This window comes from Manis pentadactyla, chromosome 18 (genome assembly GCF_030020395.1).
Source record: "Manis pentadactyla isolate mManPen7 chromosome 18, mManPen7.hap1, whole genome shotgun sequence".
Classification (NCBI taxonomy): Eukaryota; Metazoa; Chordata; class Mammalia; order Pholidota; family Manidae; genus Manis; species Manis pentadactyla.
The window spans coordinates 28,725,099-28,751,414 of NC_080036.1; the positions used below are offsets into that span (position 1 = coordinate 28,725,099).

Here is a 26,316-nt window from a genome sequence, read left to right on the forward strand (position 1 = left end):
CTTCCCGTAGCAATCCTGCAGAGATCTGCGAGTCCACCAGGAGTCATCTTACCAGCATAAAATCAGGTACGACTGAGGGACTTACTATGAATGACAAAGGATGGTCCTGCACCTCTATCACTCAGGAAATTCCAAGGGTTTTAAAAGCTTTTGTGGCCAAGAACCAGGGACAAAGACCAAACACTATTTCTTATTATAATACAATATCACAATCAATCTAAAAGAATAAAATACTTGGGAATGAACAACCAATGAGTAAGGACTTGTTCCCTAAAAATTACAAAACATTCCTGAAAGAAATGAAAGATATTAATTAAGTGGAAATAAAATAAATAAAATTAAATGGAGAGATTCCCCATGATCATGGATTGAAAGACATGTCAATACTACAAAAGCCATCTACAAATTCAGTGCAGCTCTTACAAAATTCCAACAGCCTTTTTTGCAGAAATGGAAACTCTGACCTTCAAATTCATATGGAATTGCATGGAGTCCATTTTATGGGCTGAATTGTGTTCCCCCAAATTCTAATGTTTAAACTCTAAACCTAGGTGCCTCAGAATGTGACTGTCTTTGGAAAAAGAGCCTTTAGAGAGTCAGAATGAACGAGTCAGGGCGGGTGCCTGGTCTGCTCTGATCGGTGTCCTAATGAGAACTTGGCACACCAGGGACGCACATGCAGAGAGGAGGCCGTGAGGGCACAGGGATGGCAGCCGGCGGGCAGGCCGGGAGGAGGGCCTCAGGGGAGCAAAACCTGCGACAGCCTGGGCTCTGGCCTCCAGCACTGCCAGAGAAAACACTTCGGTTTGGTTCCCCCAGCCTGTGGTATTTTGTTACGGCGGCCCTAGCAAACTAATACGGCTCAAGTAGCCAAAAAAAAAAAAAATCTGAAAAATTGAAAAATAATTTTTTAATGAAAAAGGAGAACAAAGCTGGAAGGCTCACATTGAAACATTGTGCACCTTGAAAACATTATGCAATAGGCCAGTCACAAAAAAAGACAAATACTATATGAATCCATTTATATGACACGTCTAGAACAGGCAACTTCATAGAGGCAGAAAGCAGAATAGACGACTGGGGTTGGGGTAAGGGACACAGGGAGTTAATGGGCATACGTTTTTGTTAGAGATGAAGAAAGGTTTTGGATATAGTGATGACGGTTACCATAACATTGTAAATGTATTTAATGTCACTGAACTGTACACTTATGAATAGTTAAAATGATAAATATTATGTTCTGTATGTGTTACTGCAATTAAAAAAAACTATCAAGATGCATGGAACTGATCATTGTTAAGTCTATATAAGCAAACTTCATTGTTAACATTATTGGTTCAATAATTGTCAGATTTAGATATTTTCCACAAAATACCTACTGATGGATTACGTAATGAATAGCCATAGGTCTTAAACACTTCACATTTTTACAAGCTTTGAAATTCATCCAAACAAGCCTCTTCTGCTCCAAATATATTTCTACCACCATCAGCTGTAACATTAGCTCAGCGGATTCCCTCCCCCTTCATACTGTATTAGTGATTTCTCATCTTTAAAAATATTCTCACCTGTAGTGAAGCGGATTATTCACAGAGGCTAATTTTTCAGTCTCCTTAATTGGCCTTGACTCTTGCACAGACAGCTGAGCAGTATCAGTAACATTCTTTGACTCATCAAGACCCAAGGAAAACCACTCAAAATCATTTGCCTTGTTTTTTAATTGACTATTGATACTGCTCCCAGTTTTCTCATCTCTTCAAGGAACCAGCCTCCCCCACAGGCTCACAGTGTTAAGTAAGCTTGTTTTCTCTGGACGAATTTCTTCCACAGAAGCTCGCTCAGCATTGGGAAATAGCTTCCCTTGCTCGGCTAACGAATGAGCAACTCACACCTTAAAAACATAGCATTCAAAGCCTAGGTTTCTCTCTTCTTAAAAAGTGAGTATGCACTAATAATATTTTGTATGGCCCTTGAAACCTTGAGTTATAAATGTGTATCTGCAATCTGCAATGCAAAGAAAGCGCCACGAACTGTGTCACGACCGTCTGATCCAGCGATTGAAGCAGGAAAGCGACCATATCCAGCACTGCAGACCAATAGGCTGCGTCCCAATAAAATGTTACATATGGACGCTGATTCAATTTCACATGATTTTCACAGGTCACATCTTTCCCCTCTTGTTTTAAACCATTTAGAAACGCACAGAGCATTCTTAGCTCATGGCTCACACACACCCGGGCAGCTGCCCCGTAGTTTGCCGACCCCTGCAGTTGGGAAGAAGATGAGGGTGCTTCACATGCCCCACGATCGGAGCCAGCTGGGGCAAACGGGCGACCTCGGGTAAAATAGAAAGGGTAAAACTCCAAGTGCTGGTTCTTTGAAACTATGGATAAAATAATCAGGTATCTGACAAGTTTAATTTAGAAAAGAAAGAAAATGTGCCATTGAAAATAATACATAATAGCAGGCAGCTTTTGTAATTATGAGAAAACTCTGTGTGATTATATCCTAATGAAACTGGAAGTCTTGATGACACAGGTACCCAGCACCAAATACGAACACAGAGCCGGGAAAGCGCTTCAGTGACAAGCTGGACAGTGACGAGGGCGGCGGCCTCCTGGCGTCCGACCGCGGCTGCAGAGGCGCCCCACCTCCCGCTGCTTGGGGCAAGTTCGCGACTGTAAGTTGCAGACACCAGCAAGCGTGCCAATCTTGTCTATAGGCATGCAAATGAATGAATTCTGTTGGGGAGAGATCCAGTTGGCTTCCCTCCGGACTGCGGCAGAGGTCAGTTCCGAGTCCATTTATTTATCTCAACCTTCCTTCCCTCAAAATTCGTCCTTCTTTGACCTCTTTAAACTGATTGTAACACCTTCTCAGTTACCTCATTGAGTTGTTAAAAATGCTCAACGTGTTCATTTGATACCTGCCTGCATGAAAGTCACTTCACTTTTGTTTGTTAAAGGTGATAAAAGTGATCGTTTAACGCAAATAACCAAAGACGACGTAGAAAAAACGAAGAAATTACCTTCAACGTTTCTGGGGCCCTTTGCAACCTTCCAAGGGCGCAGCGTCCGGGACACAGGAGGCAGGCGGCGGTCGGGGCTGCGCTGGGCCGCGGGTCCCCGGCCCTCGGCCTCCACGAGCGCCCGGGAAGCGGCGGTGCGCGCGGGTCCCGCCTCCCGGGTGCGGCCGCCCTCCTGGGGCAGCCCTCGCCGCGGGCGCCCGCCCGGCCCGGCTCTGCGGTACCTGCCGGCACAGCCTGCGGCGACACCGCCTCCTGGCGGCCGGGGGGCAAAGCCGCCGCGAGGGCGCGGGTCCCCGGCGGGCCCGGGGGCGGCCGCAGAGGCAGAGCTGCGCTGGGGGCCGGCGCCCGCGCCGAGAGCAGGACGGACGGAATGCCGCGTCCAGGGAGCGAGCAAGCGACAGGCTTGGAGCCTCCCAATGTCCGCGCAACTTCACTGCAGAGGGGAAAGCGGTAACCACCGGGGAGACTCTTGGCAGCGGCACCCGTCCAGAGCTCCCTCACTGGTGCTGCTCCTACGGAGAAAGCTGAAGGGCACCTAACGACGAGGAGACACGACAGACCTGAACTGAAGGCCGCTCTACGAGGCCAGACGAGACCTTTCAAACACGTCAGGCATGAAGATCTTAAGGCTACAGGGACATGAAACTAGCGCTGGGTCTCTGGGCCGGGAAGAACTAGAGGCACTTGATTGTGGCCGGAGAGTATATTGTTGTCCATGTCACCTTTCCTGATCTTGATCATTGTGGTTGCATGGAATGTCCTTAGGAAAGACACAAATTCGGGGGGCAAAAGGCCAGGTCTCTAACCTCAGTGGGTTAGAAAAATGTCTATACATACACACACATACATACATACACAGACTATAAAGCAATGGGGCAAAATGGATGCAACTGGTAAATCTATTTTTAAGTTCTCTTACTATTCTGCAACTTTTCCCCAGGTTTGAAATAATCAAAATACGTTTAGAGTTTGCGTTATGTATCTGCCGGACAGCAGACGTGCAAGGATCCTGGAGAGCCCGACTGCCGTGGGCCCTGGCACTCCCCGGTGCTCTTAACCGGCCCAGCTCAGCCACGAGCAGACGAATGTGTGCAGCACCCTACAACTGGACGGCCCCTTCTCCCCCTGCTCAGGAACAGGAACCGCCCAGAGCGCGCTCCCCAGCACGCGCACACTGCTTGCCCCACAGCCTCAGATCCCTAAGCTCAGGGCCATCTACCTGCCGCCCTAGTGAGCTGTGCCTTTGAAACCTGCACCCCCCCCACCAGGCCTCATGGATCCTCCCCTGGCACATCCACTCATTGGTCGCCTGCATTCCAGGTACTGGGCTCAACACCAGGGAGACCACCCATCCTATCTCCCGCCCAGAGCCCAACCCTCAAACACGGGAGGAATGCTACCATTTCAAGACAGGCAAATTGTGTATACAAAGGGCAACACTGAGGGCATGCAGGGGAGGACGGGAAAGCATCTGATGTCTGCTTGAAGCCAGTTAGTGTTCAGGGCCTGGCAGAACCAGATGTGGTGGGGCTGGAGGAAGAACAGCACACTGTGGGTCCAGGCCTCTGAATACATCATCCGCATGGGCACCAAGCAGAGGCCACTTCCACATGCTGACGCTGCACATCACTCTTCACCATCAGCCTCGAGAACCCCTGCCCTTAACTCCATCGGCACAAACCCCACAGATGACACAGGCAAGGGTGTCCAAGGTTTATTGAAAAGAGCACAGCCGGAAGACTCAAACGGCTCCACGTGGTGTTTTGAAATTCATCCCAACAGTAGGCTGAGTGACCTGCAGGTTGGACAGACTGCCGAAGTCCTAGAACAATGACACAACAGGTTCAGTGTGGCATCCGGTGAGATCAATGGCTAAACTCCTGGCACTGCCAGGCGGAGCTTGTCCACTTCCGTCAGCTTGGTGGGACCCTGCAGAAACCTAAGAGAGCCTTCTCCCCTCCCCAGAGCAATGAACTCACAAGGGAGTCTACTTGACATCTGAAGGTCCTTGCACCCCAGCAGCCAGCCATTCGGGAGCTGTATGCATCCCTGGACTCTGATGTCTGCTAGTATCCCCTGCTGTAATTACCAAAAACACACCCAGGTATTGGCCAAATGCCCCCAGGGGCCAGAATCTGTCCCTTTGAGAGGCGTATAGTGCCACTGCCTTTTCAGGACCAGCTGCAGGCAGGCAGCATCCCTAATGCAATGAACATATGTGAATGGCCAACAGATACATGGACTAAACGTCCTATTTTATCCTCAAGAACTAATTTTATAGCTGAAACTACCCAGTTGCACTCAGCATAGTGGTTATTTCAGGAGGAAATGATCCACAGCAGGCTTCAGCTGTACTGGTAGTTCTTCTCAAGCGGGGGTGGGTAAATGGGAGTTTTCTCAGTATCTTTTTTTTTTTTTGGTATGTCTTTAGTATTTAATGATCATAATGAGGAAAAATGAAGTTGTTTCTAAACCATCAACTGGACTCTGAAGCCCATGCTCCTTTCACCAAACTATGTAAAAGTACTAAATAAATAACCCACAGAAGAGACACATATGAAACTGTATGGCAGACAGCTAAACTAAGCGAGCCTGGCAAGCCTCTGGAAAGGAGACTGCGGCTCATCCGAGCGGTTCGTGTGCAGACACAGAAGGAGCGAAGTATCCCAGGGACAGCAGGCGGAATGAAGAGGACCACAACTGTTCAGGAACATTAAGAAAAACATGGGAACAGAAGGAACCAGGAGACAACAGCCACTGAATCTGGGATTTATTTGGGATTTACCTTCTCCTGGACAGCAATCTCAACCTTCGCTGGACAGCTAATTCTGCCTGGGAGGCAGTCTAGTTTAGCAATTAGAGTGTAGCCCGAAAACCCAGCCTGACCACCCACTAACCTTGTACCCATTTCCCCATCTATAAAATGCAAATAACAGGCCAGGCTGCATGTGCCCAATGGGATAGTGTCAGGATGAAAAAAAACAACATGGAGAACGTGGAAAGAAATGCCTGGTATTTAAGGATGCAGGAGGCGTGAGCCAGCAGAGTAGACAGGTGAGAGCTGCCCCGGCTCTGGAGCAGCGCGAGCCCTACTTCGGGAGCTCAGCACTTACCAGGAGCTTGAGCATTTCCTTAGTGTCAGGGTCCACCTCAATGATCTCCTGGTCCAGGGCCGAGACCTAGAAGGAGCAAGGCAAGCCCCAGATATCAGACGCGAAGTCCTCTCTCACCATCCCCGCCTCTTCTCCAAGATTCCTAAAGGAGCATCACCCCCAAGGAGGAGGGAAGGGACACAGGACAGGACCCCACGAAGTGAGTAGTGCAAGGGTTACAGGCCCCAAGGACCACTTCTGGTTTTACCTCTGCGGGTCCTCATCATCTAATCGGTATTCAGAGAACCTGAAGACTAGGTTTATACTTCAGGAATACCACGCAGGGCAAAACCAACCACCATTAAGGGCGCGTGGAACAACAGAATGAACTTAACTCATCCCAGCAGGGCAGGGAGAGGACGGACACCTCCAGCTGGCTGGGGGCTGTACGGGTAACAGATCGTCTCCAGCTCAACTGGGGTCCCTTCGGAAACCAGGAACCTCTCGGGATGAGCGAGAGGCGCAGGCCCAGGCCCAGGCTCACCTCGGGCACGTAGTTGTCTCTCCGCTCTCTCTCCTCCTCCTGCAGCTTGATGGAGATGCCCCTCACGGGGCCCCTCTGGATCCGCTTCATCAGATGTGTGACATAGCTGCGGGCAAACGCGCATCAGCTGCCGCTGCGCCGAGCACGGGCGCCGAGAGCCCAGCGTGCCGCCCCGCGGATGACCCTGCAGCTGTCGCGGCCCCGCCCCGGTTCCCTCCAGGGTGCCGTCCCCTGTGCAGCGCTCAGCCTCGGTGGCCTTTACCCAGGCGTCTCCCCAGGGCCGCCCGCGGCCACCCTCGTCCGTGCGCGCCGCTGGCGCCCGCCCGCTCACCCCGCGATCTTGTTGCGGAGCTTCTTGCTGGGGATGATGGCGATCTCCTCGCACACGCGCTTGTTGGTGTGGAAGTCGTTGCCCAGGCGCGTGTAGTACTTCTCAATGATGACCCGGGCCGCCTTCTTCACGGTTTTGGTGCGGACGCGGCCCTGCGGGGGCAGAAGACAGGCTCACCCGCGAGCCAGGCGGCCCGGCCGGAGGCAGCGGGGCCCGCGCTGGGGCTGCGCCCGGGGGAGCGGCCCGGCAGGGGCGACGCGGGCGCCAGCCGCCCGCCCTGTGGGCCCGGGGCCGCAGAAAGCAGCGGATGGAGGGCGATGGTGCAGAAGAAAGCCGTGGGCAACAGGACCTACCATGTCGGCGGGTCCCCGGTGAAAGAGGAAACAGGAAACACAAGGAAGGCCTATAAGGCGCAGGCCAGAACGCCGCTTCCGTCCAGCCCCAGGCCGCGGAGCGGAGCAGCAGCGCCACAGCGGCCCCCGGCGGCGCGGGGCGGGAGCGCAGGCTGTCGGCTCCGGTCGGGGCGAGGCCGAGGGCCTGCCCCGCCCCGCCTGCCTCGGACGGCTCTCCAGTCCCCGGTTCTGGGACCGGATTGTGTTCCACGGGCTCCCTCCCAGGAGGGGGCGCGTCTTCCGCACGTGCCGAGGGGAGGCTTGGCATCCTTGGGAGGGCGATTCGGTGGGGGGTGGGGCTCTGCGCGGGACCCCGGCCCCGTGCGCAGGTCAGAGCCGAGACGGTCCAGCCTGGCGGACGCCCGTGTAACCGGAGGGCTGTCTTCCGAGGCTCTGCTCAAATGTCACCTTACGGGGGTGCTTTTCCTCCAATTAATAAAGTGTTACCACCCCCCTTTCATCCTTTATTTTAGCATCACGGGCCTTTCAAAGCTGCTCTAGGTTCCTTGGCGCTTGCCGGTGCCGCAGCTTGCTTGAGGCGGGAGTTCCACGGCGCGAGGGCCGTCCTGCTTGGCAGCCGCGTGTCTTCGAACAGCGCCCAGCACAATGCAAGCACTCAAATATCCAGGCGGAGGGCCGTTTACCTGCAGCGCTCCCAACAACGGAGGCACCCCCTCCAACCACCTCTTCAGGCAGCTCCTGCCAAGCCCTCCTCAAAATCCGGCCTGTGAAGCCACCTGGGGAGTACCCCGCCCCCTGCCCTGAAGTGAGTCCTAGGCCCCCACCGGACCCAGGGCAAGGCTGGGCTGTCCCGGCTGACCAGCCAAGCGGCGGAGGGCTGTGCCCCCTCATTCGGCTCCCCTCCTGGTCCTGGCGCCGAGGCCGGTCAGACGCTGAACTAACAAGGCATGGGGAGCTAAAGGGCAGGAGGCCCCCACCTGAAAGCAGCACCTGGACGAGAGGGGCAAGGGGAAAAAGAGGTGCCTCTCTACGGCCTAGAATGAGACAAGAAGGGAGGGCCAGGGTCTCTTCCGAGAGGTGCAGGAGCTCACTTAACCAGCAGACTTCGAATAAGGCTCCGGCCAGCCAGGCTGCAAGTGAAAGAGGAGGCCTTCCCTCTTGGCTCAGTGATCCCACAGCCCCTACAACAGGGCTCTCGCACGTCTCACAGAAGGGATGCTTCATATGCAGGGTTCCCTCCACCTCAGACTAAAATGGACTCTTTCAAAGAATCAGACCAGCAGCTGGGCCCAAACTACCAGGACAAAAATCAGCAGGGAACCTGTGAGAAAGATCCAAATGATGGGGCTCTCTAAGGAACAGTGAAACGTAAATTACTCCCTCTCAGGTAGGAGCTGCGCCAGCGCAGGTGAGCCCAGGAGGACGGGAAACCTCCCCAGGAGGAACAGGCCTGAGGCTTACAGAGGAAGCTCAGAACACATGGCTCATGACACCTGAGCAGCTGGGACCCCAGCTTCTGCAGGCTGGGTCTGGCTGGGACTGTAGGAGGAGCGCCAAGGACCCGAGGTGAGAACATTGCGCACTTGGACCGGAGGTGTCCGCTCCCTGGAAGGCATCTCCAAGAAGCACTAGCCATGGAAGTTCTTAGAAGTTCTTACTGTGAGGGGAGGGGGCTGTCCCTCAACAACCTGGGCTGGAATCCCACCACAGAAAATCCAAGGAACATGAATTTTTCCTCTGGAATCTTACTACCCCACCTCCCTCTTGTTCCCACACTTCAGACACAGAAACAAAACCAGAACTCTGCTGCAACGTGTTTATTATGTGCCAAAAAAACTACACCACAGCTTACCCCACACACCTGTAGGAGAGCGCAGTCTTGCCTGCATATACTACAATGAGGTAGAGACTTCACACAGCTTCACAAACCCACAGAGTAGCTGGGATATGCAACAATGCCACGTCAGCTCAGCGGGGGTGGGGGGAGGGTCATGACACTGGTTCTTTGGCACACAGCTTCCCAAAGAGGGGCAAGTAGTTTTGTTTTTTAAAAAAAGAAAAAAAAAGTCAAGTTTTCAAATTCCAGTAGCATTTCAGTAACTGCAACTGTTGCTTCATACATTTCTGAAATGAGAGAAGTAAGGGAAGGGTACTTGTCCCTCTAAGAGAAAGGGCTCCTGTGAGCCTTCACCTGCCCCACCAAAAAGCAGCCCTTTGTAGCTCAGTTACAAAAAGAAAAAGTCCTTTGACTTTGTGATTAAAAACTTCTATCAACCCTCCCCCCCACATAAGTGCAACTTAAGAAGGTGCAATAAACCATTAAAACTATATAGAGCAGCCGCTCAAACACGTTTATCCGGTCCAGTTTCAAATCCAAAAAAATTTTTTTCTTGGTTGCAAATACTTTTGATTTGCAACTGTAAGAAACAGTGACCAGCAGTCCCCCAGACACAAATTTGCTATAATGTTAAAAGCTGCCAGGAAAGAAAAAAAAAAAAAATCTCTTGTTTCAAACGACTTAAAAACTGTTTTAAGGAGTGTAAAAAGGAACCGGTAAAAACCCTCGAGCGTAAAATATGAAATATGATTTTGGTTTAAATGAAGAGCAAAGTCTCCTTGTTGTGTACAGTAAAAAACACCAGCTGAACACTCAGTTTATGCCGTTCAGGTGGGGGTAAATAAATGGAAAGGCACTGTATGGCAACTGCAAGGGTGAGACCAACCGGGCCTGCGCATCATCACCACCAGTATTGCGAGGAATGTAGAAAAGCGCTTTAATAAATAAACCTAGTTGTAGGCGTCGTGTCAATACCTTCTGGACACGTAGTTCTTTTTTGCTTTTCATTGGCAAAATGAGGAACTAAAATCTGGGAAAACTACAGAGTCACTTGGAGCTGGGCCAGAAGGTCCTTGCCTTGGCACAGCCCCTGAAAACAAAACCCGACAAAACTCATTGTGCATTAATTAGTGCAGAAACAAAGACAGATTCAGCAAGTGCAAAGGTGACTACAATTTTTCCCTTGTCCTCGGGAAGCCAGCTTCCTAGTCGCCAGTGGCAGGGGGTGCAGGCTACCGCCTGACCTCCCTGTCTTGGGCGAAACAGGCCGGCGGGCAAGGCCAGCTCCTCTAGTTGGCATCCCGGGTCTTCTGGTTCCGCATCAGGGGGCTGTGGTGACGCAGACCCTCCATGCTGTGTCTCCAGTGCCAGCAGCTCCGGCAGAAGTATCTGAAGCACACCTGGGCGGGGGGAGGAGGAGGCAAGCGTGTCAGCACGAGCCAGAGCTGCAGCCCGAGCTGAGACGGACCGGGGCTTCCAGACGGCCTCTGCGGGGTCAGGACGTGGGCTCAGGGAACGCTCTCTCCCCTAACGGAGCCTGCGCCACCACGGCAAGTACACTAAGAGCCCTGCCTTAGTCAGAGATGCCGCCCAGCACTCAGAGACGACGTCAGCTTCCCCTGCCATGCTACAGCTGCTCTTCTGGTCCCCTGCCCTTCTCGCCCACCAGAGTGGCTGTGTCACATGGCTGCTAAGACGAGAGACGGTTAAACAGTGGCTCAGATCCCAAAGCGAGGCACCAGGCCTTCCTCTTCACACTGAGGAGAGTCTTGGTCCCATGTCTTGCTGGCTGTGTAACCACAGGCAAGGCACTAAGCTGAGCAATTATCCGATAAGGGGATCATCTGTGAAAGACACGGGCCTACAGAAGCCTGATAGCAGAGGCTCGCCAGTCACCCAAGCTTGCTCTGCACCCCACTTCAAAGGCACCATTTAACAACCATCTCCCAGAGACTCCACCACGGAGCCACAGCACCACTGCGAAGACCGAGCACGGACGGACTGCTGGGGTCTCAACAGGCCCCGAGCTGCCCCTGATGCTTGTCAACGTACAGCACCTGCAACTCTGGCGCCGCTGGACATGTGTCAGAAACACAGGTGGCAGGGCCCCTCCGCCTACCGAATAGGAATCGCATTTAAGCAAGATCCTCAGGTGACGTACACAGACATTAGCTTCTGAGCAGCAGTGGCCCCCATACCCAGATCTGCAATCACATGACCAAAGCTGCTGTGCTATTTTCTGCCTGTTTCTGACAACTGTGGGTACAAATATCGGAACAGTCCAGAGGTTCAGAAGTAAAGGTGTCTTAGAACAGGAGAAATCAATCTAGAAGGCCTCAGTTAGAACATGCCTGGTTCACAGCCACTGCTGGCCACACCCACCCAGGTTCCTATCAGCCTCAAAATCCAGAGTATCAGCAATGGGGCTGCCCTGCGTACCAAACCAACGTGCCGGGAAAGGAGAAGGCCAGAAGGTCAAGACTCAATTGACAAGCCTTCCCGAGAGTTCTGGGTCGAGCTGTCAGTGTGTCCCTGGTCTGACCTGCCTCCTCTGTGCTCCCAGACAGCCATCAGGCACCTGAGAGCACCGATACTCTGCAAGACAAACGTGGCGACAATTTTTAATTGAGGCAGGAACTTCTTAGACATCCCAAGTGCCCAGGGGACTCACCTGATCTCGACAGAAGAAAGGACCAGGCTGAGAACTGCAGATATGACACAGAGAATCTTCTAGGTAAGGGTCAATCTGAACCTGTGCAAAGCAGAACGGGAGAAAGAAGTGGCTGGCGGCGAGCACACCCAGCACTGGCGCAGCCTGTCTCCCACCTGCCCTGGGCCCCCAGACCACCTGGGGGGTATAAACCTGCCCACTCACCTTCTTGGTGAACTTGGTGGTTTTGATCTCCACAAAAGCAGCAGTGACCGCTTTCAGGTAACTACGCTGGTTATTAAAAGTCACGCGACCAGACCCTAGGGACAAAGGAACAAATGTACCTTCTACCAGATCTGCCTGGATGCCACTCTCAACACTCAGGAGACCCTCTTTCTAGCCCAGTGCTGCCTGACAGAAGTGTGATGTGAGCTACTTACGTAGCTTTAAGTTTTCTAGCAGCCACATCTAGGTGAAAGGGCAGTAGTCGAGTTTTAGTAATATTTCAGTTAACCCAATACACCCAGAACGTCACTTCAGTACGGGGCACCAGCTGTACTTCAGGCACCCAGCCATGCCCAGCTGCGGCTATCAGACAGCCCGGTCACAGAGCAGATGGCAAGAGCCTCTCAGGAACAGGATTTGCTGCCTGAAAAGGGAGGGGAGGAGACGCCTGCGGGAGGCCGGTGCCCAGGTGAGGGTCAGAGCGGAGCCCAAGCCCGAACAAAGCGCCCCTGAAGGCAGGCCCTGTGGCAAGCCCTCCTGCCAGGAGGTACTCTGGGGATCTTGCAGGGGGTCCTGCTAAGCACCGCGCGGCCCCTGCAGACTTCCGAAGACCCTGTTCTGTCTGCCGTGTGCCATGATGGGCACCCGGTGCCCCATCCGACCAGAGGCAGTGTGGGTGGGCAGGCAGGCATTTGGGGAGGTGGGTTAGCCATGTCTTCATGAGAAAATTCAGGTTCTGCCACTCCACGTCCAGACCCCAGCCCTGAGATTGTTCTGCCACATCTGGGGAACTGACTGCCTTTCTCAGAAGGGCTGGCCAAACACGCAGCAGGGAGGCCCACAGAGCCTCAGCTAGGACAGCAGGGGCCATGACGCACTCTCGCCTGAGTCGCACAGAGTCCTTCTGCAGCCTGACCTGGTCTCTGACCCTAGACAAGGTCACTTTCCAAGAACTCTTAATAAAGAAAATCGGGCAATTTCAGGGAAGTCCTGGCCTTTCAATGAAATATTACCTGTTGTCTACCCCACACTGGTTTGGCTGTGAATTCTGAGCTTCCAACCAAAGTTCCTGTCTCATTTCAGCTCCTATCACATCCCATGGTCTCCTATCTGATTTTCCCCTTCATGGGAGGTGGGAAGAGAGGGTGGGTACAACAGGGTCAGTGCTGCTGGCTTATGTAGAGAAAGACACTGTGCTGCTGGGACATGTCATCTGCAGATCTGCATCAGGCCTCCCTCTCTGCTCCCACAGGGAACCTCACAATCTCGGTCTACCAAGACCCCGGGGCTACCAGCTTGCCATGCAGAAGTGGGACACTCACCAATGGGATACTTGTGCTTATCCGTGTCAATCCCAGCATACACCACTCCACCAAACAGGTCGTTCAAGATGGCAGCGAGGGCCTCAGCATTGAGCATCCCGTGCAAGGCACCCACAAACACAGTCCTGCTGGGGTCGAGTCTCTGAGACGGGGTCCGGACAAAGTTGCTGTCAGCTAAGACCCAGGGGATTACTTGCACCTGAAAACCACCCAAAGGTGTATCAGCCCTGGCAGGTAGCCAGAGAGAGACTCAGGTGGTGAGATATATGCTTTACAGACGCTAACAGGGGGGCTGCTGCAGCCCATCCGGTGGGTGAGAAGGTATGATCGCCCAGTCCCAGGCACACCCCCACCCAACTGGTGTTGAATTTTTCTGGGTCCATGTGTCCTAACTGGTGAAAGTAAGTGGTAGAGCAGCAGTCACTCATCCTGAAGAACAAGAAAACAGCACCCAGCTGTCACGTCCAGGAACCTGGCACTCCGCACGACCTTCATCCATGTGGTCCTGATAAGCCACGGACAATGATAAATGGAGCTCATGGTCTGGAATCCTTGGACAGGAAGGACTTATAGAGAAATTAAAGGGCATGGACTGGACAGAGGATGGGGATGCTTGAGGTATTTGGATGAGATACTACTGGCTCGAGGTGCACATCCAAGGCTGTGCCAGGAGCCGTGGGAACACATGGGGAGGTGGCATGAATGCACCCACACAGCACTGAGGCTGTGCTGAGCAGCACGACACCAGGGCAGGAGCTGAACATGGCCCCTGCCTGTGAATCCTGAGCCTACAACGAGACCTGGCATAGCAGGCAGGAGACTCTACAGTGAAGGAACTGGCAGAAGATGAGTGTTTTCAGAAGATGAATATAGGTAAAGAGCTTTTAAAAAAGTCTCAAAGCAGGAAGAGATTTCCAGCAAAACTAGTTCAAAGGGCAGTGATAGCCTGGAGAAGGCTGGTGGCAGTGGGCACAGGGTAGGCCAAGACCAGTATTCTCCAGCAGCAGAGTCTGCAGAATTCAGAGTGCCTGGGCCAGGTGGGACCTGAGGAAACATCAGGACTGAGGCATTACAGGCCTGGACAGTGGCGTGGCCTGGGGGCAGCACCTGGCAGGGCACCAGCTGGAAGACGAGCAACCCCATCCCGCTCTTCCCACTCCCCTGGGGAAGTATCACAGTCTTAGTCTATAGGGGCTGGAGACCACCAAGCTTTTTCTTACACTAAACAGAAGAGTTTAGGATTACAAGACACCCCAAAGTCTCCACAGGAAGGCTGGGCTCAAGTAGGAGATGAAACTAGAAAGACGAGTCTAAGGCTAAGTGGGTAATTCATCTGCTGTGGGAAAGAAGAGAGGAGGGAGTCAGACGCTGACTATAGTGGTCGGGAGAGGGACACGGAGAAGCCATCAGAGACGCAGGCGAACCCAGGCAGCTGCAGTCAGGGCATCAGAGAAAGACTGAACCACTGCAAGGTGATGAGGAGGGGGACAGCAAGCTGCCAGCAGGGGCCCCGGGCAGGGTGGCATCTGTCGCGGCTGCGGCAGCCTCTCACTGGGAGAGCACAGACGGGAAGGAGCGTGGTCACTGAGTCCTGGACACAGGAAGGTGGACGGCTGCATGAGCTCCACACAGGGAGAAGAGGGTAGTGTTGTGGGTCCCTGTTGAAAGCCAGAGGCCCTTAACCTGTCACTAAGACAACCGTGGACACACACCAGGAAACATCTATGAAACAAAGAGCCAGCTCATTACATGGATTGTTTAATTCTGATGGGGCCATCTCAATAAAATGGGCATTTTCCCATTACCCTACAGATTTTAATAGACTTTACTTTCTAGAGCAGATTTAGGTTCATAGCAAAATTGAGCTGAAAGCACGGAGTTCCCATTTGTGCACTGCCCCCCACATATGCACCACCTCCCCACTACCAGCACCCCCGAGGGGTACACTGGTCACAGCAGTGAACCTGCAGTGACATGGCATTATCACCCAACGCACAGCGTTCACGTCCGGGCTCACCCTGGGCCTGCTGCACATTCTGTGTGGGTTTGGCAAATGTGTGGCATGTGTCCACATTTGGAGTATCAGTCAGAGTAGTTTCCCCGCCCTGAAAATCTGGTGGGCTCTGCCTGCTCACCCTCCTTCCCTGTAGTCCCTGGCAACTGCTCATCTTTTTACTAAAAAAGACATTTCAATTCCCCATTTTACAGATGAGGAAATGAAGTTTCAGATATGTTAAATATCTAGTCCAGTATCACAAAAGTGATATGATCTGGAACCAGATTTTTAAACACAACACTGATTCCCGAGCTTAAAACTTCCTTTGACAAGAGTTCTCAAACACCATCTATGAAAACTACTTGGGGAGGCTATTTAAATTGGAAATTCTTAAACTCACTCAAACTGATTCAGCAGATCTGATACAGGGCCCACATGCAGTGAGGTTCCCGGAGGGATAATCTATTCTAGAAACCTGTGATGCTAAGGACACAGAAAAGGCACACAAGAGCTAATCACACGTAGTGAGCCCTGACTGGAGGGAAGAGGTGCTCCACAGATGGACGCGCGAGGAGGGCCTGGGAGGTCAGAGCGCAGCCCGAGGGCAGGACCCAGAAGCAACTGTAGTCATCAGTTAAGTCCAAGCAGACAAAGCTGCTGTTTCAACTTCATGCCTAAGACAAGAGGTTTGGGACAGAAATGCTGGCTAGAATAAGGGTTTTGATCTCCATGGGCAGGAGCACAGATATACCATTAAGCCTCCAAACATTTTTTAAAACTACATTTGGGAGGATCTTGTTGTAAGACGGCAGAGCAAGAAAAGCTGCCTCCTCACCTTGGGGGAATCCTTACCTGCAGCCTGTGTGATCACCCATCTCGGGGAACCATCCCCAGGAAATGCACTGCCACAAATGCCCGTCACCCTGACCCAGAAGGGCGCTGCGCTGACTCACCTCCTTACAGCGCATCCTGCGGCTGGACATCTTGAAGTAGTATTCGCTCAGGCCATCTGGGCTCAGTGGGTCACGAGAACAAGCCTGCAGCAGGGCCCGCACAGACTTCTCCATTTCAAAGACCAGGTACACATACCCTGTTTCCAATGAAATGGGAAACTGCATTAACGTCCCTCAAGCGGCTACTACTCAGCCTTGGTTTTGAAGCAGGGAGTCTCCTCCAACAGAGGTGGCCTCATTTGTAAGACATTTTTTCCTATTCCTGAGAAGTCCTGTGGATGGAGGCCCAGACCTAGGGAGGAAGGCAGCAGCCCCACCCTGGCAAGAGAGGACAGGGACGCCTTCATAACCACACAGCTCTCCAGCCCAGAACTCAGGGCACATTCGGGTTGGCAGAGCCAGGCATTCTGATGGGCAGGGAGATGCCCATCTGTGACCAGTCTGCCAGGGGACAGAGGTATTGCTTTAAAAGCCTAGTGAGACCATTGGTCCAGTTCATTGGAACATTTTCAGTGAAGATGGGGCAGAGTGAAAATAGCACCTGCTCCTTTCTACAGGGAAGGGATCTCATTTCAGACCAGTGAGGAATCAGATGCCTGATCTTTATTCCTGCCGTCTCCAAAGGGATCTTAGAATTAGGTCAGTCAAGGAAAGATGTTCAAATACCGTATTCTGAGAGGAAAAGCTGCTGGGGTTCACGTTTGGAGAGAAGTTGTGCAAGGAAGTTTGGACAGAAGGGACATGAGCCCAGAGGAAACACAAGGATGTGCTAGTTGAAGGGAAGTGCTGACAGTTCAGCCCTGTGATCGAGAGTGCACAAAACCCTGTTACCAGCATGCAGCTGTGACATGTGCACGTGCATACGAGGGAGGAAATAAAGCTCCTACCATGTCTGTATTACCTTTAGGCATATTACCTTTGGGAGGACACCGGGGGTGCTTGCCATCCTTACCAGGCCACTCCACACTCAAAGAGCCAAAAACACGGAAGGTGTTAACCAATCCAGCTGCAAAGAGATGGGGAAGGATGGTAGAAACAGGGGCAACATCCCCCAGGACCCAAGAAGCGCAGGGTCGCCTGCACTGGCCCAGACTCACTCCCCTTGACAACAGTTAGAATCGGCCTTTGGTCTCAGGTGACGAGTGTCAGCCCCAGACACAAGGGCACAGAGGGTGTCTAGGAAGCCCTGCTTCTCAGTTGCTCCTGGAACACCCCGGGCTCAGGGAGGGGTCCAGCCACTGGCCTCAAGTCCAAGTTCATGCTCCTGAAAGTCATGTGCCACCTCCAATCAGTGACGCCAGTCTGGGAGGCAGCTCACCTTCCGTAATATCCCAAGGAACCCCTCCTAGGAACACCTTGCAGGAGTAGATGGGGCTCTTGTAGTTCCGGGGAGGAAGCTGGCCGCTCCAGGTACAGGTCGCTTCGTTCACAGCTTTGGCAGAAGAGAGAGAGACAGGGTCCAAGAATCACGGGGTCACTGTCCTTCTTGGGGTGAATTCGTCCAGGGAGAACCAGAGGGCCACAGCCTGAGCCTGGCTGCTCTGAAAGGCAAGAGGCCTCACACCTCACAGCCCACGGGCCAAGTCAGCCCAGTTCACTAGTTCTGTCTCTACTAAACCTGAGGGTCGCACACTAGGCGTGCAGCATAAAGATCACTACAACTCAAGCTATTTTCAAACATATAACTGATATGCTAACCACCAAGTAATTTTATTCAGTCACTGCTTACAACACTAATTTAAATTTCTAGTTATTTTGAAGTAAACTGAGCAATTTTGGCTTACTGGTCCAAATGGGCCTTCTCCCAAAATGTTTAAATAGGAACATCCTATTGTTTCCCTGTCTTCACTCTGAACTCACCAATCACTTAAGTTAGGACACTGACAATAAAAACCACAACTAGTAACCCAACAAGACAAGAATGTCACAACTGTTCCACAAGTCAGAACCACGCTCTGTCGTCACCAGAGCTTCCCCGACACACCTGAACAGACTCTGAGCCTTCCTGTGTGTCCACACTGCAGGAGCGCAGCTTCCCCCCAACCCCTCAGCTTCCTATCTATGCCAAACACAAGTCTGTCCACACCTACTTTGAAGCTTGTACTGAGTGTATATCAATGTGTACACCTCAAACACCTCATTAAGAAACCCCTCCTGCTGTATAGAATAGAAACTAGCTTCTTTGTGGACTTCCCTGATAACTTCTAGGGGCCTCTCTGTTCCTAGTGACCAGTTCAGCATCCTATCAGTCTTGAATCCTGTCCCCACTCGTCTGTGCCTTTCTAGATCAGAGACTGGCCCTGGTGGGGACTGGCTAGTTCTTGCCCATTTTACTCTCCTCCAGCACTGGGGAAGAGAGCCCATGGAACAAAGCATTTTCACTCAGTACAATGACACAGAGGCCATTCCCCAAGAGGCACAGGCCCAATGCGCTGCTGCTCCAAGGAATTGGGCACCATCAGCAATATTTGGTGAGCAGAACCAGAAGCTGATATAATGGTCTCATCCAAAAGCACGGCAATGTCATTTCACAGGAGAACTGCAGCACTAGGGACAGTACAAACATGGGCTTCCAAAACCATCACGCGAATAAGAGCAAAGCTCTGTAAGCAGAAAGACAGACACACTGAAGCTTATGGAAACAAGTGGGATGACAAAAATGAACATCACTTATTCATCAACTCTAGAGCCTTAAAAACGGCAGCCAGTGAGCATCTCCCTGAAGCATCAGTAAATGATGGCTTATATAATTCATTTAAATAAACGATGAAAAACAGATCCCGCATGTATTTAAGGTTATTTAAATGACAGAAGCTAAGAGTTCCTGAGAAACCAGGACACCTGGGGGCATCTCTTCCCTTAGAGGCAGACAAACGGATGCCCTAGCCCAGTGCATCCCTCAGTGCACACCAATGCATACCCATCAGGAAGCCTTGGGGAAGAAAGCTCTAGCACGGGTTGTATCTTACGCGTCTTTGAACCAGGAGGAGGACAGACAAACTTCTGGGCATCGTTTCCACGGCTTCTCCTGAAGATACCCACCCATGAAGGGATGAAAAGCAGCAGCACAGAGACTCGTCCACAGAAGAGCACCAGTAAGAGCCGGTTCCAACCCCCCACTGCACAGCCGCTTTCCTCTCTGTTTGGCCTCAGAGAGGCTCCAGAGCCTGTACCCATTAATGCTTTCTCTACAGAATGCACCATTCTTTGCAGATCCAGTGATTCACAAGCAACCAAGTCCACTTCTAGACAGTTCACCAGTCTGTGCAAGGTCACTTGCTTTCTGCTCTCAGAACGAGGCCTCAGGCCTCATGCATGCCCAGTGCCACACTCACCTGCAGCCTGTCGGTGTAGCCTAGCCTCCCTCTCTATGCTGAAGGGGTCTTTGGGAGCTTCGAGGAGGTCCCAGGATGGCCACACAGAAGCTCCTGGCCATCTCTTTGATGCACTGGTTGGCGAGGGAGTCACTGCCGCCAGAGCAGCCTGCTCTTGGTCCATCCGGGACCCGACCCCCACCTTTAAATGGTCTCTGGGACCACCCCCTGTCAGAGACAGGAAGGGCAGAGGAGGGGAAATTCGAAGGCTAGACTGGGGTAAGAAAAGGAAGAAAAAAGTTTTAAAGGGCAGTTTTGTTATAAAAACAGTAATTCCACCATAGAAATTATTAAATTTGATATATTTTCTTTTAGACTTTCTTCCTACGCATTTTTAAGATTAGCAGTCCTTATACTATAATTTAAACAAGTTCTTTTCTCCCCAATTGGATATTTTTTTTCATATTCCCAGTGTTTTCTAAAATAACCATAATTAATATGTGATATTCTATTTAGGAACAAGCTATATTTCACTGACCTATTTCCCCCTGCTGTTAACATTTAGATATTTTCTAAGTTTTCAGAATTATAAATTAAAACTTCAAGGTGCTTCTTATTTTGTGCTATCCTTGTCAGATTCCTAGATGTGGAATGCTTTCTGAGGGTCCTGTGTTCTATCAAGTGGATGAGAACACAGGTTTCATCTAAGCTTATGTCAAGAATGTAACTCATAATGTAAAAACTATTCATTTGTGTAACTGTAAAATGGATAAAAATGATACATTATCAAGAAATAAACTAAAACAATGACTCAGTATTTTCCACAAGTTCAAATACTGCTTCTGTTTCCTCTTCTGCAAGTGGTCTGTCATTCCCTTCCCCAATTAATCCTTGGGGCAGGGTATTGAGACAGTTCTTTAAACGAAATCCCCAAACAGTACAGCTAGTCATGAGGTAAACGTCCAAGACTGTGTCCCATATAAAGTAACATGAATGGAAGAATAAACACCTAATCTAACCCCATTTGAGAGGGGAGTGAACTGCAACCCAGAGCATCAAAGGGACCCGCATTAGCCTTCCAGAAGCAGCCTAGACAGAGAAACCCAAGGGGCAGTGGGCGGACCAAGGCCGGTGCTCACGCTGCAGGACAGGCTGACAGGGGACCAGGTGGGCCCCAAAAGGTCACGCCATGAACGGGAAGCTGTAAGCACAGCCACTGCCGCCAGTCCCAGACGCGGATGGGAGGCAGGTAGGGAAAGCAGCCCTTCTGTTCACTGGACAGTCAGTTCCGAGGATTTGGCAGGAGAGAAAGCGACTGAGAAGGCAGCCAAAACTATTTCACTTTAGGGTCATTTCTCACTGCCATTCCCCATGTTTACTTGTACTACCCTCACTCCTCATCTACCCTAACCCACGTGCCAAGTGCACTTAGCCTGGGGGCCACGCTTCACTCCCAGCTGCAGATCAGACACGAGATGCTCAAGCTAACTCTCAGGACTTCAGACGCACCATGGCCTCAGACTCAGAGTTGGTAGGGGTCAGTGAGAAAAATACAGGAGCCAGAGTCAGACGAATCTGGAGGACACTGCTGACTGCTAATACATGATCCTTAAAATCATCACTTACAAATTTTGAGCTACGGTATGTAAAGGTATGTAAGTGGTACTGCTTATAGGCTAAAGAAAACAACCATGTAGAGGTCAAGAAACAGAATACTGCCAGGACGCCTATATTCACTTTCAAAATTAACTGATTCTCAGCAGCTTCTGAACTATATAAAGATGGTCCTCGGCTCAGTCCCGGAGCGCACTGCTCAGTGGGTACACGAGGCATCCTTGGTCCTGCTCTGCATGTGCCTGTGACAGGCTCCACTCCTCCCATCATGCCATCTCCAGCCTGGTTCTGGTGCACATCACCCCACTTCAGGCTCGCGCACTCTCCTCGCCCCGCTCCCCAGCAAACTACATACAATCAGATCTGAGAGATGATCTGATCCAGAGCTGAAGCCACTGGTGTCTGAGTCAGAGGGGCTGCTGGAACGGGAGTCCAGGATGGGCCGGGTGTCCAGGCGGGATCCTCTGGCCGATGGTGCTGGAAACTTGTCCACCAGGTCAGATCCAAGGGGGTCCAGAGGCAGGAAGCTCAAGGGGGGCTTCCCCAGGACACTGCCCAGTGGGTTGTGGAGCATGTTCAGTACTAGGAAGAAAAAGAAAGGAAGGTTCATGTCCTCTTAGTTTTCTTCCCAGCCGAGAGCCCCTCCCTTTCCTCCTACAGCCACCCACCAAGATGCCTGGAGGCAAGACCACCAAGAGTAGGAGAGCCCCACAGCCAAGGTGTAACGAGCAGGCGCACACCTGGGGCGCACACTGACCCCCCAGGGCTGTTAGAGGCAGAGAGAGGATGCTGAAGAACAGCATCCCTGCTGTAAGGGCACCAGCATAATTTCTGCCCTCGGCTACCCAGGTGTAAGGGTTGGTGCCATAAGTGGGAAGCTCCATGCCCAGGACCCCAGGCACAGCTGCTGTTAATGTCGGATACACATGGCCCATGTTGCCCCAGGAGACACCTTCCACACAACCAGGAAGCCCGAATCATACACTTCCTGCTTGCCAACGTGTACTAGAAGAACTCCCACTTTTCTGACACTATGTATTTCATGCCGTACTGCCCAGAAGTCTGGTACAGCACAGGCATGCCGCCTCATCTGAGAAGTTTCTTTATGCAAAGTTCTAGCATCTGCAGATCTTCTTCTGCATAGCCCCGAACTTCAGACACTTAGCATGGAAGCAGAATGATGTGGTTAGGCCTGCTCTGGCTCAAGACAAACCTGGAAAAACCCTCGGTCCGACCCCTTTGTGGCTGTGTGCACCGGGCAGCGGGTCTCCATTTCCTCAGGGCAGTCTGGGAAGAACACTAACTGTTTTGTAAACCGTCAGGGTTCAGTGATTGAGATAGCATATGGGAAGTTCTCAGTAGAGTAATACCCACCACACAACAAATATTTAAATATCAAACATCAAAAACAAGGGAAGCAGAGGTCAGAAAAGAGAAGAGAGGTAAAGTGGACAGCAGAAGAGAGAAATATTTTCCACACTTGGATTTGGGGACCTAAGGGCTCCACAGCAAGGCAGGAGGCTGAGGAGTAAGAGGGCTTTGCCACGGACCCACACGGCATCGAGGTTAAAGGAGTGTTTCATCTGATTTTTTTTTTTTCATCTGAAGGAAGGGGAAAACATCCACCTCAAAGCATCTGTGAGGTGATAGCACCCAGTAAAGGGAGGCTGGGACAGGCTCTACCTCCCTAGTAACTGTGTGAAAGTCCGTATGGATGCCTGGTGGGGATGCGGTGCGTCCCGAGGAGTACGACTCTACAGGCGTGAAACCAAAGGGAAAGCCTTCAGGGCTCGGACATATACACCATTCAAGACAGAGCGTGTGCACAAGGTCAGACCGCCTGCTCTCCTTCAGACAGAGGGCCTCCCTTTCAGTAAGGCAAGGCAGGCACACCCTTAACTTCTGTTTTCAGTGTGGGTGATATTGTGGATATGTTTGTTTATTTTACTGTGGCAGAAATAGCCTCAATTTTTAAAGAAGCTGTCACGTCTCCCTAAGTGGGGATTCCGTTCTGCATCCCTGCCAGTGCTGAGAAGCCTGCACCGTCGTGCCCAGCCTGCACTTGGTGTGATCCATCTTTCTGACTCCGGCCAGTCCATTACATGTGTGCACCAGGGGCCAGAGAGGGCTGCACCATACCGGTAAGGAGCTTATTAGTTTATTCCTTTGCCTTTTAAGGAAATGTCCTTTAAGTAGGACTTTGAAAGCAGTTTCCCAAGCACAAGCACTCACCTGCACACTGAAACTACGCATCTCTCAGTGCTTGGATTCCGACACCCATCAGAAACAATCCCTGTCAAACTGCTCAAATGCTCTTGACAAACTCCTGCCTCAATGAAACCCAAAATCAAAGCTCCTGGAGCTCACCCTGAAAAGGCAGGTGTGAAGGCTCATCCGAGCCTTCTCCCTGGTGCTGCAGAACCTGCACAAAGCACCTTGAAAACCACTACATCAGACACACCAGCCTTTGATGGCAGTGTGGCCCTGCAAGGCCTCTTCTCTCTCCATATTTTCCAAAAACAAGTTTAGGAAGCAAATAGCGAGGCAGCAGTCAAATCATAAAGGGGTTTGCAAACCAAGCTAAGGCATTTAGATTTTACCCTGAAGATAACTGGGAGACACTCGAGAGCTGCTGTGGGGTTGGTGGCGGAGGCTGGCCGGAGGCCAGCTGAGAGGCTGAGCACCGACTTAGGCTCAAAGATGCCTCCTCAGTTTCAGGAGCCTGGACAGAAACTGTACCCACACAGGGCCGTGATGCTTCCCAAAGAGGGTGTGAAGAGGAAATGGGGCAATAGAGCTGATGGCAACAGCAACAGGATGGGTCGTGTATCCCAGGGGAAAGACACCGGCAGCTGGAACGGGCCAACAGCTACCAGTGGAATGAAGGGGCAGACAAGACAAACAAGAGGCGGTGGGACAGTGAAGGCCAAGCCGTGAGGAGGGCAGGGCAGGGCAGGCTGTGCGACCACAGGTGGCTGGGATGGAATGCATGATATCTACGGTACTGGGTAGGCCGTCCATACGGTGACCACAACAAACCAACAAGAAGAGATACTGAGAGCCTCAGAGAAGGTGAAGGACTGGGAAATGGAAGGATGGACAGAAGGAATGAACGTGAGGTAAGTGGCAGGTGAGGCGTGGCAGGCCGAGGACGCGTTCACTAGCGACACACGACGTACAGGGCAGTGTGTCAATCCCGGAAAAGTGTGCACTGTCAGGAACTCCAAGAAGACACAGCATAAAGCTGCCTGGGGAGAAATGCGCAAGAGGAGACAGCTGGCCCCAGGGCTTGTGCCTGGGGATGTCAAAGATGTTAAATAGGGGCTATCAAACTATGTCCTCGCCCAAGATATAAAAAAAGTTTATCTGAAACGGTCAAAAAGCAACATGGTGCCACTGGAGACCACTTTTCTCACTCACACTGTGCTGATGTATCTGTTCTACAGCCACAAATCCATCTACCTTAACTAACCTGAATTTATTTTTTTAACCATGCCCACAAAGGTATCTTGAGGCCTTGTCAAATTCCTGGGTCAGAGCCAGGAATCATGCCTGTCGCACTCCTCTCACCTGATAATATGCCCAACAACCACTTTGGCCACAGTGACCTGCACTTCCTAGGCACTCACAGTTCACAGTCAGTCATCCGCTCTACCGTCCGGACTGGCTCAGCCCGGCCCCCACCAGGCACGAACAGCAACTTCCATTCACTGCGCACCTAGCATGTGCCAGACACTGCCAGCTAGTCAGGTAAACGATCTTCACTGAATCCTAAGAAGCAGGTGTCACTACCCCATCTTAACAAAAGGAAATCAAGGCCCCCAGGGCAAGGGTTTGTGTGAGTGACAGCTAGTGGGTGGCAGAGTAGGACCCAACTCCTCCCGATTCCAAGCTTTACCTTCTGTGATACACCACTGTTCACTACTTTTTTTTTTTAATACTCAGGACTTTATTATATCTTCTTGTCTTCATATTCTTGGCACCTCTCTTTTGTTCAATTCCTTTAAGACCATCAACTATTGACAAGCTATCTCACCTACCAGAGGTCAGTGCCTTGGGATCTAATTCATCCAGGGCTTATAACTTCTCTAGAGCCTTGCCACTGGAGGAACTCATTAAAAATGCATCCTGGGCCCCACTCCAGACCTTCTGAATCAGACTCTTGATTTTAACAGGACCCCCAGGAGATGAGTGTGCACATTAAAGTTTGAGAAGCCTTAATCCAGAAAAGTCAGAGGCTTGCTACTTTCAGTTTCTAATCAGTTCCCCATACCAAACCCCAAAAACCTGTTGTAATTTTCCCTGACTTAAAAACTATAGCTCTTACAGCACAATGGTAACTAACACCCAAGAAGAAAAACCAACCCAGGAGGCTACGGGACATTTCTCAAAGAGCCTTATCTCTGAAAATACTGGTGGGAGGGGGACGGGGTGAAGGAGAGGGGAGACACAGTACCCAGGAACAAATGAAGAATGTAAGAAGAGGGGCACGGATATGGGCTGGGATAGTAGTTTCCAGAAAAGCAAAGGCCAGAACAAGATAAACACTGAAAAACATTCAAGACAACTACGAACTTTGTAAGCTTATATGCTGAGCAAAAAAAAGGTAATCAGGTCTGCTGCTTAGGGTGGATACCTGTTCAGATAGAAGAAAAAGACACTATGAAGGACATGACTGGGTCTCGTGACAAAACTGGGACACAAACAATAGCTTAATGAAAGGTTTAAATCCATTTTAAACTGACTGAAGTTGACAACTGTTTTGTTATGTATGAGTAAACGTAAGAATATATCTATTCTTACCAGTCGAGAAAAATTTTATTTTTTTATACAAGTGTATAAATATATAAATGTGTGTGTGTGTGTGTGTGTGTATACATATAGAGAGGGAGGAAGAGTTAGAGTGGGAGAAGTAGGGGGAGGAATGTGCAAATGATCAAATAAATGAGGTAAATGTCAACAACAGGAGAATCTGGATAAAGGGAATACAGTGTTCCTTATATAATTTTATAACTTCTATAAATTTGAAATTATTTCAAACAGAAGTGTTTTTTTAA

General features: G+C 51.2%; 2 protein-coding genes across 8 annotated transcripts in view; both read right to left on the reverse strand.

Moving 5' to 3' along the window:
• Nucleotides 1–4,727: 4,727 nt before the first annotated feature.
• RPS17 (ribosomal protein S17) lies at nucleotides 4,728–7,717 on the reverse strand. The gene is made up of 5 exons (XM_036931871.2): nucleotides 7,349–7,717; nucleotides 6,996–7,147; nucleotides 6,665–6,770; nucleotides 6,142–6,207; nucleotides 4,728–4,850 (listed from the first exon to the last, which is right to left on the reverse strand). The coding sequence occupies exons 1-5, from the start codon at nucleotides 7,349–7,351 to the stop codon at nucleotides 4,770–4,772; spliced, it is 408 nt and encodes a 135-aa protein (XP_036787766.1). The 5' UTR covers nucleotides 7,352–7,717; the 3' UTR covers nucleotides 4,728–4,769.
• A 1,415-nt stretch (nucleotides 7,718–9,132) lies between these two features.
• The window catches only part of CPEB1 (cytoplasmic polyadenylation element binding protein 1), a 101,395-nt gene continuing 84,211 nt past the window's right edge, over nucleotides 9,133–26,316 (reverse strand). For 5 of the 7 annotated variants that reach the window (XM_036931917.2, XM_036931915.2, XM_036931922.2 and 2 more), the window contains 9 exons: nucleotides 21,615–21,841; nucleotides 19,667–19,919; nucleotides 17,650–17,763; nucleotides 17,233–17,337; nucleotides 16,332–16,468; nucleotides 13,383–13,581; nucleotides 12,061–12,155; nucleotides 11,857–11,937; nucleotides 9,133–10,585 (listed from right to left, as the gene is read on the reverse strand). In XM_036931917.2, coding sequence (XP_036787812.1) covers nucleotides 10,475–10,585; nucleotides 11,857–11,937; nucleotides 12,061–12,155; nucleotides 13,383–13,581; nucleotides 16,332–16,468; nucleotides 17,233–17,337; nucleotides 17,650–17,763; nucleotides 19,667–19,919; nucleotides 21,615–21,841 — 1,322 coding nt within the window. In that variant the 3' untranslated portion in view covers nucleotides 9,133–10,474. The remainder of the gene's footprint in view (nucleotides 10,586–11,856; nucleotides 11,938–12,060; nucleotides 12,156–13,382; nucleotides 13,582–16,331; nucleotides 16,469–17,232; nucleotides 17,338–17,649; nucleotides 17,764–19,666; nucleotides 19,920–21,614; nucleotides 21,842–26,316) is intronic. The other 2 variants (XM_036931916.2, XM_036931914.2) reach the window with 2 other exon arrangements.

Bases quoted from the DNA above. Each gene is read 5' to 3' on its own strand.
- RPS17 (XM_036931871.2), bottom strand. The intron at 6,771-6,995 runs GTGAGCGGGCGG...GTTTGCCCGCAG, and splicing joins CTCCGCAACAAGATCGCGGG to CTATGTCACACATCTGATGA. The intron at 6,208-6,664 runs GTGAGCCTGGGC...TGCTCCTTCTAG, and splicing joins GAGACAACTACGTGCCCGAG to GTCTCGGCCCTGGACCAGGA.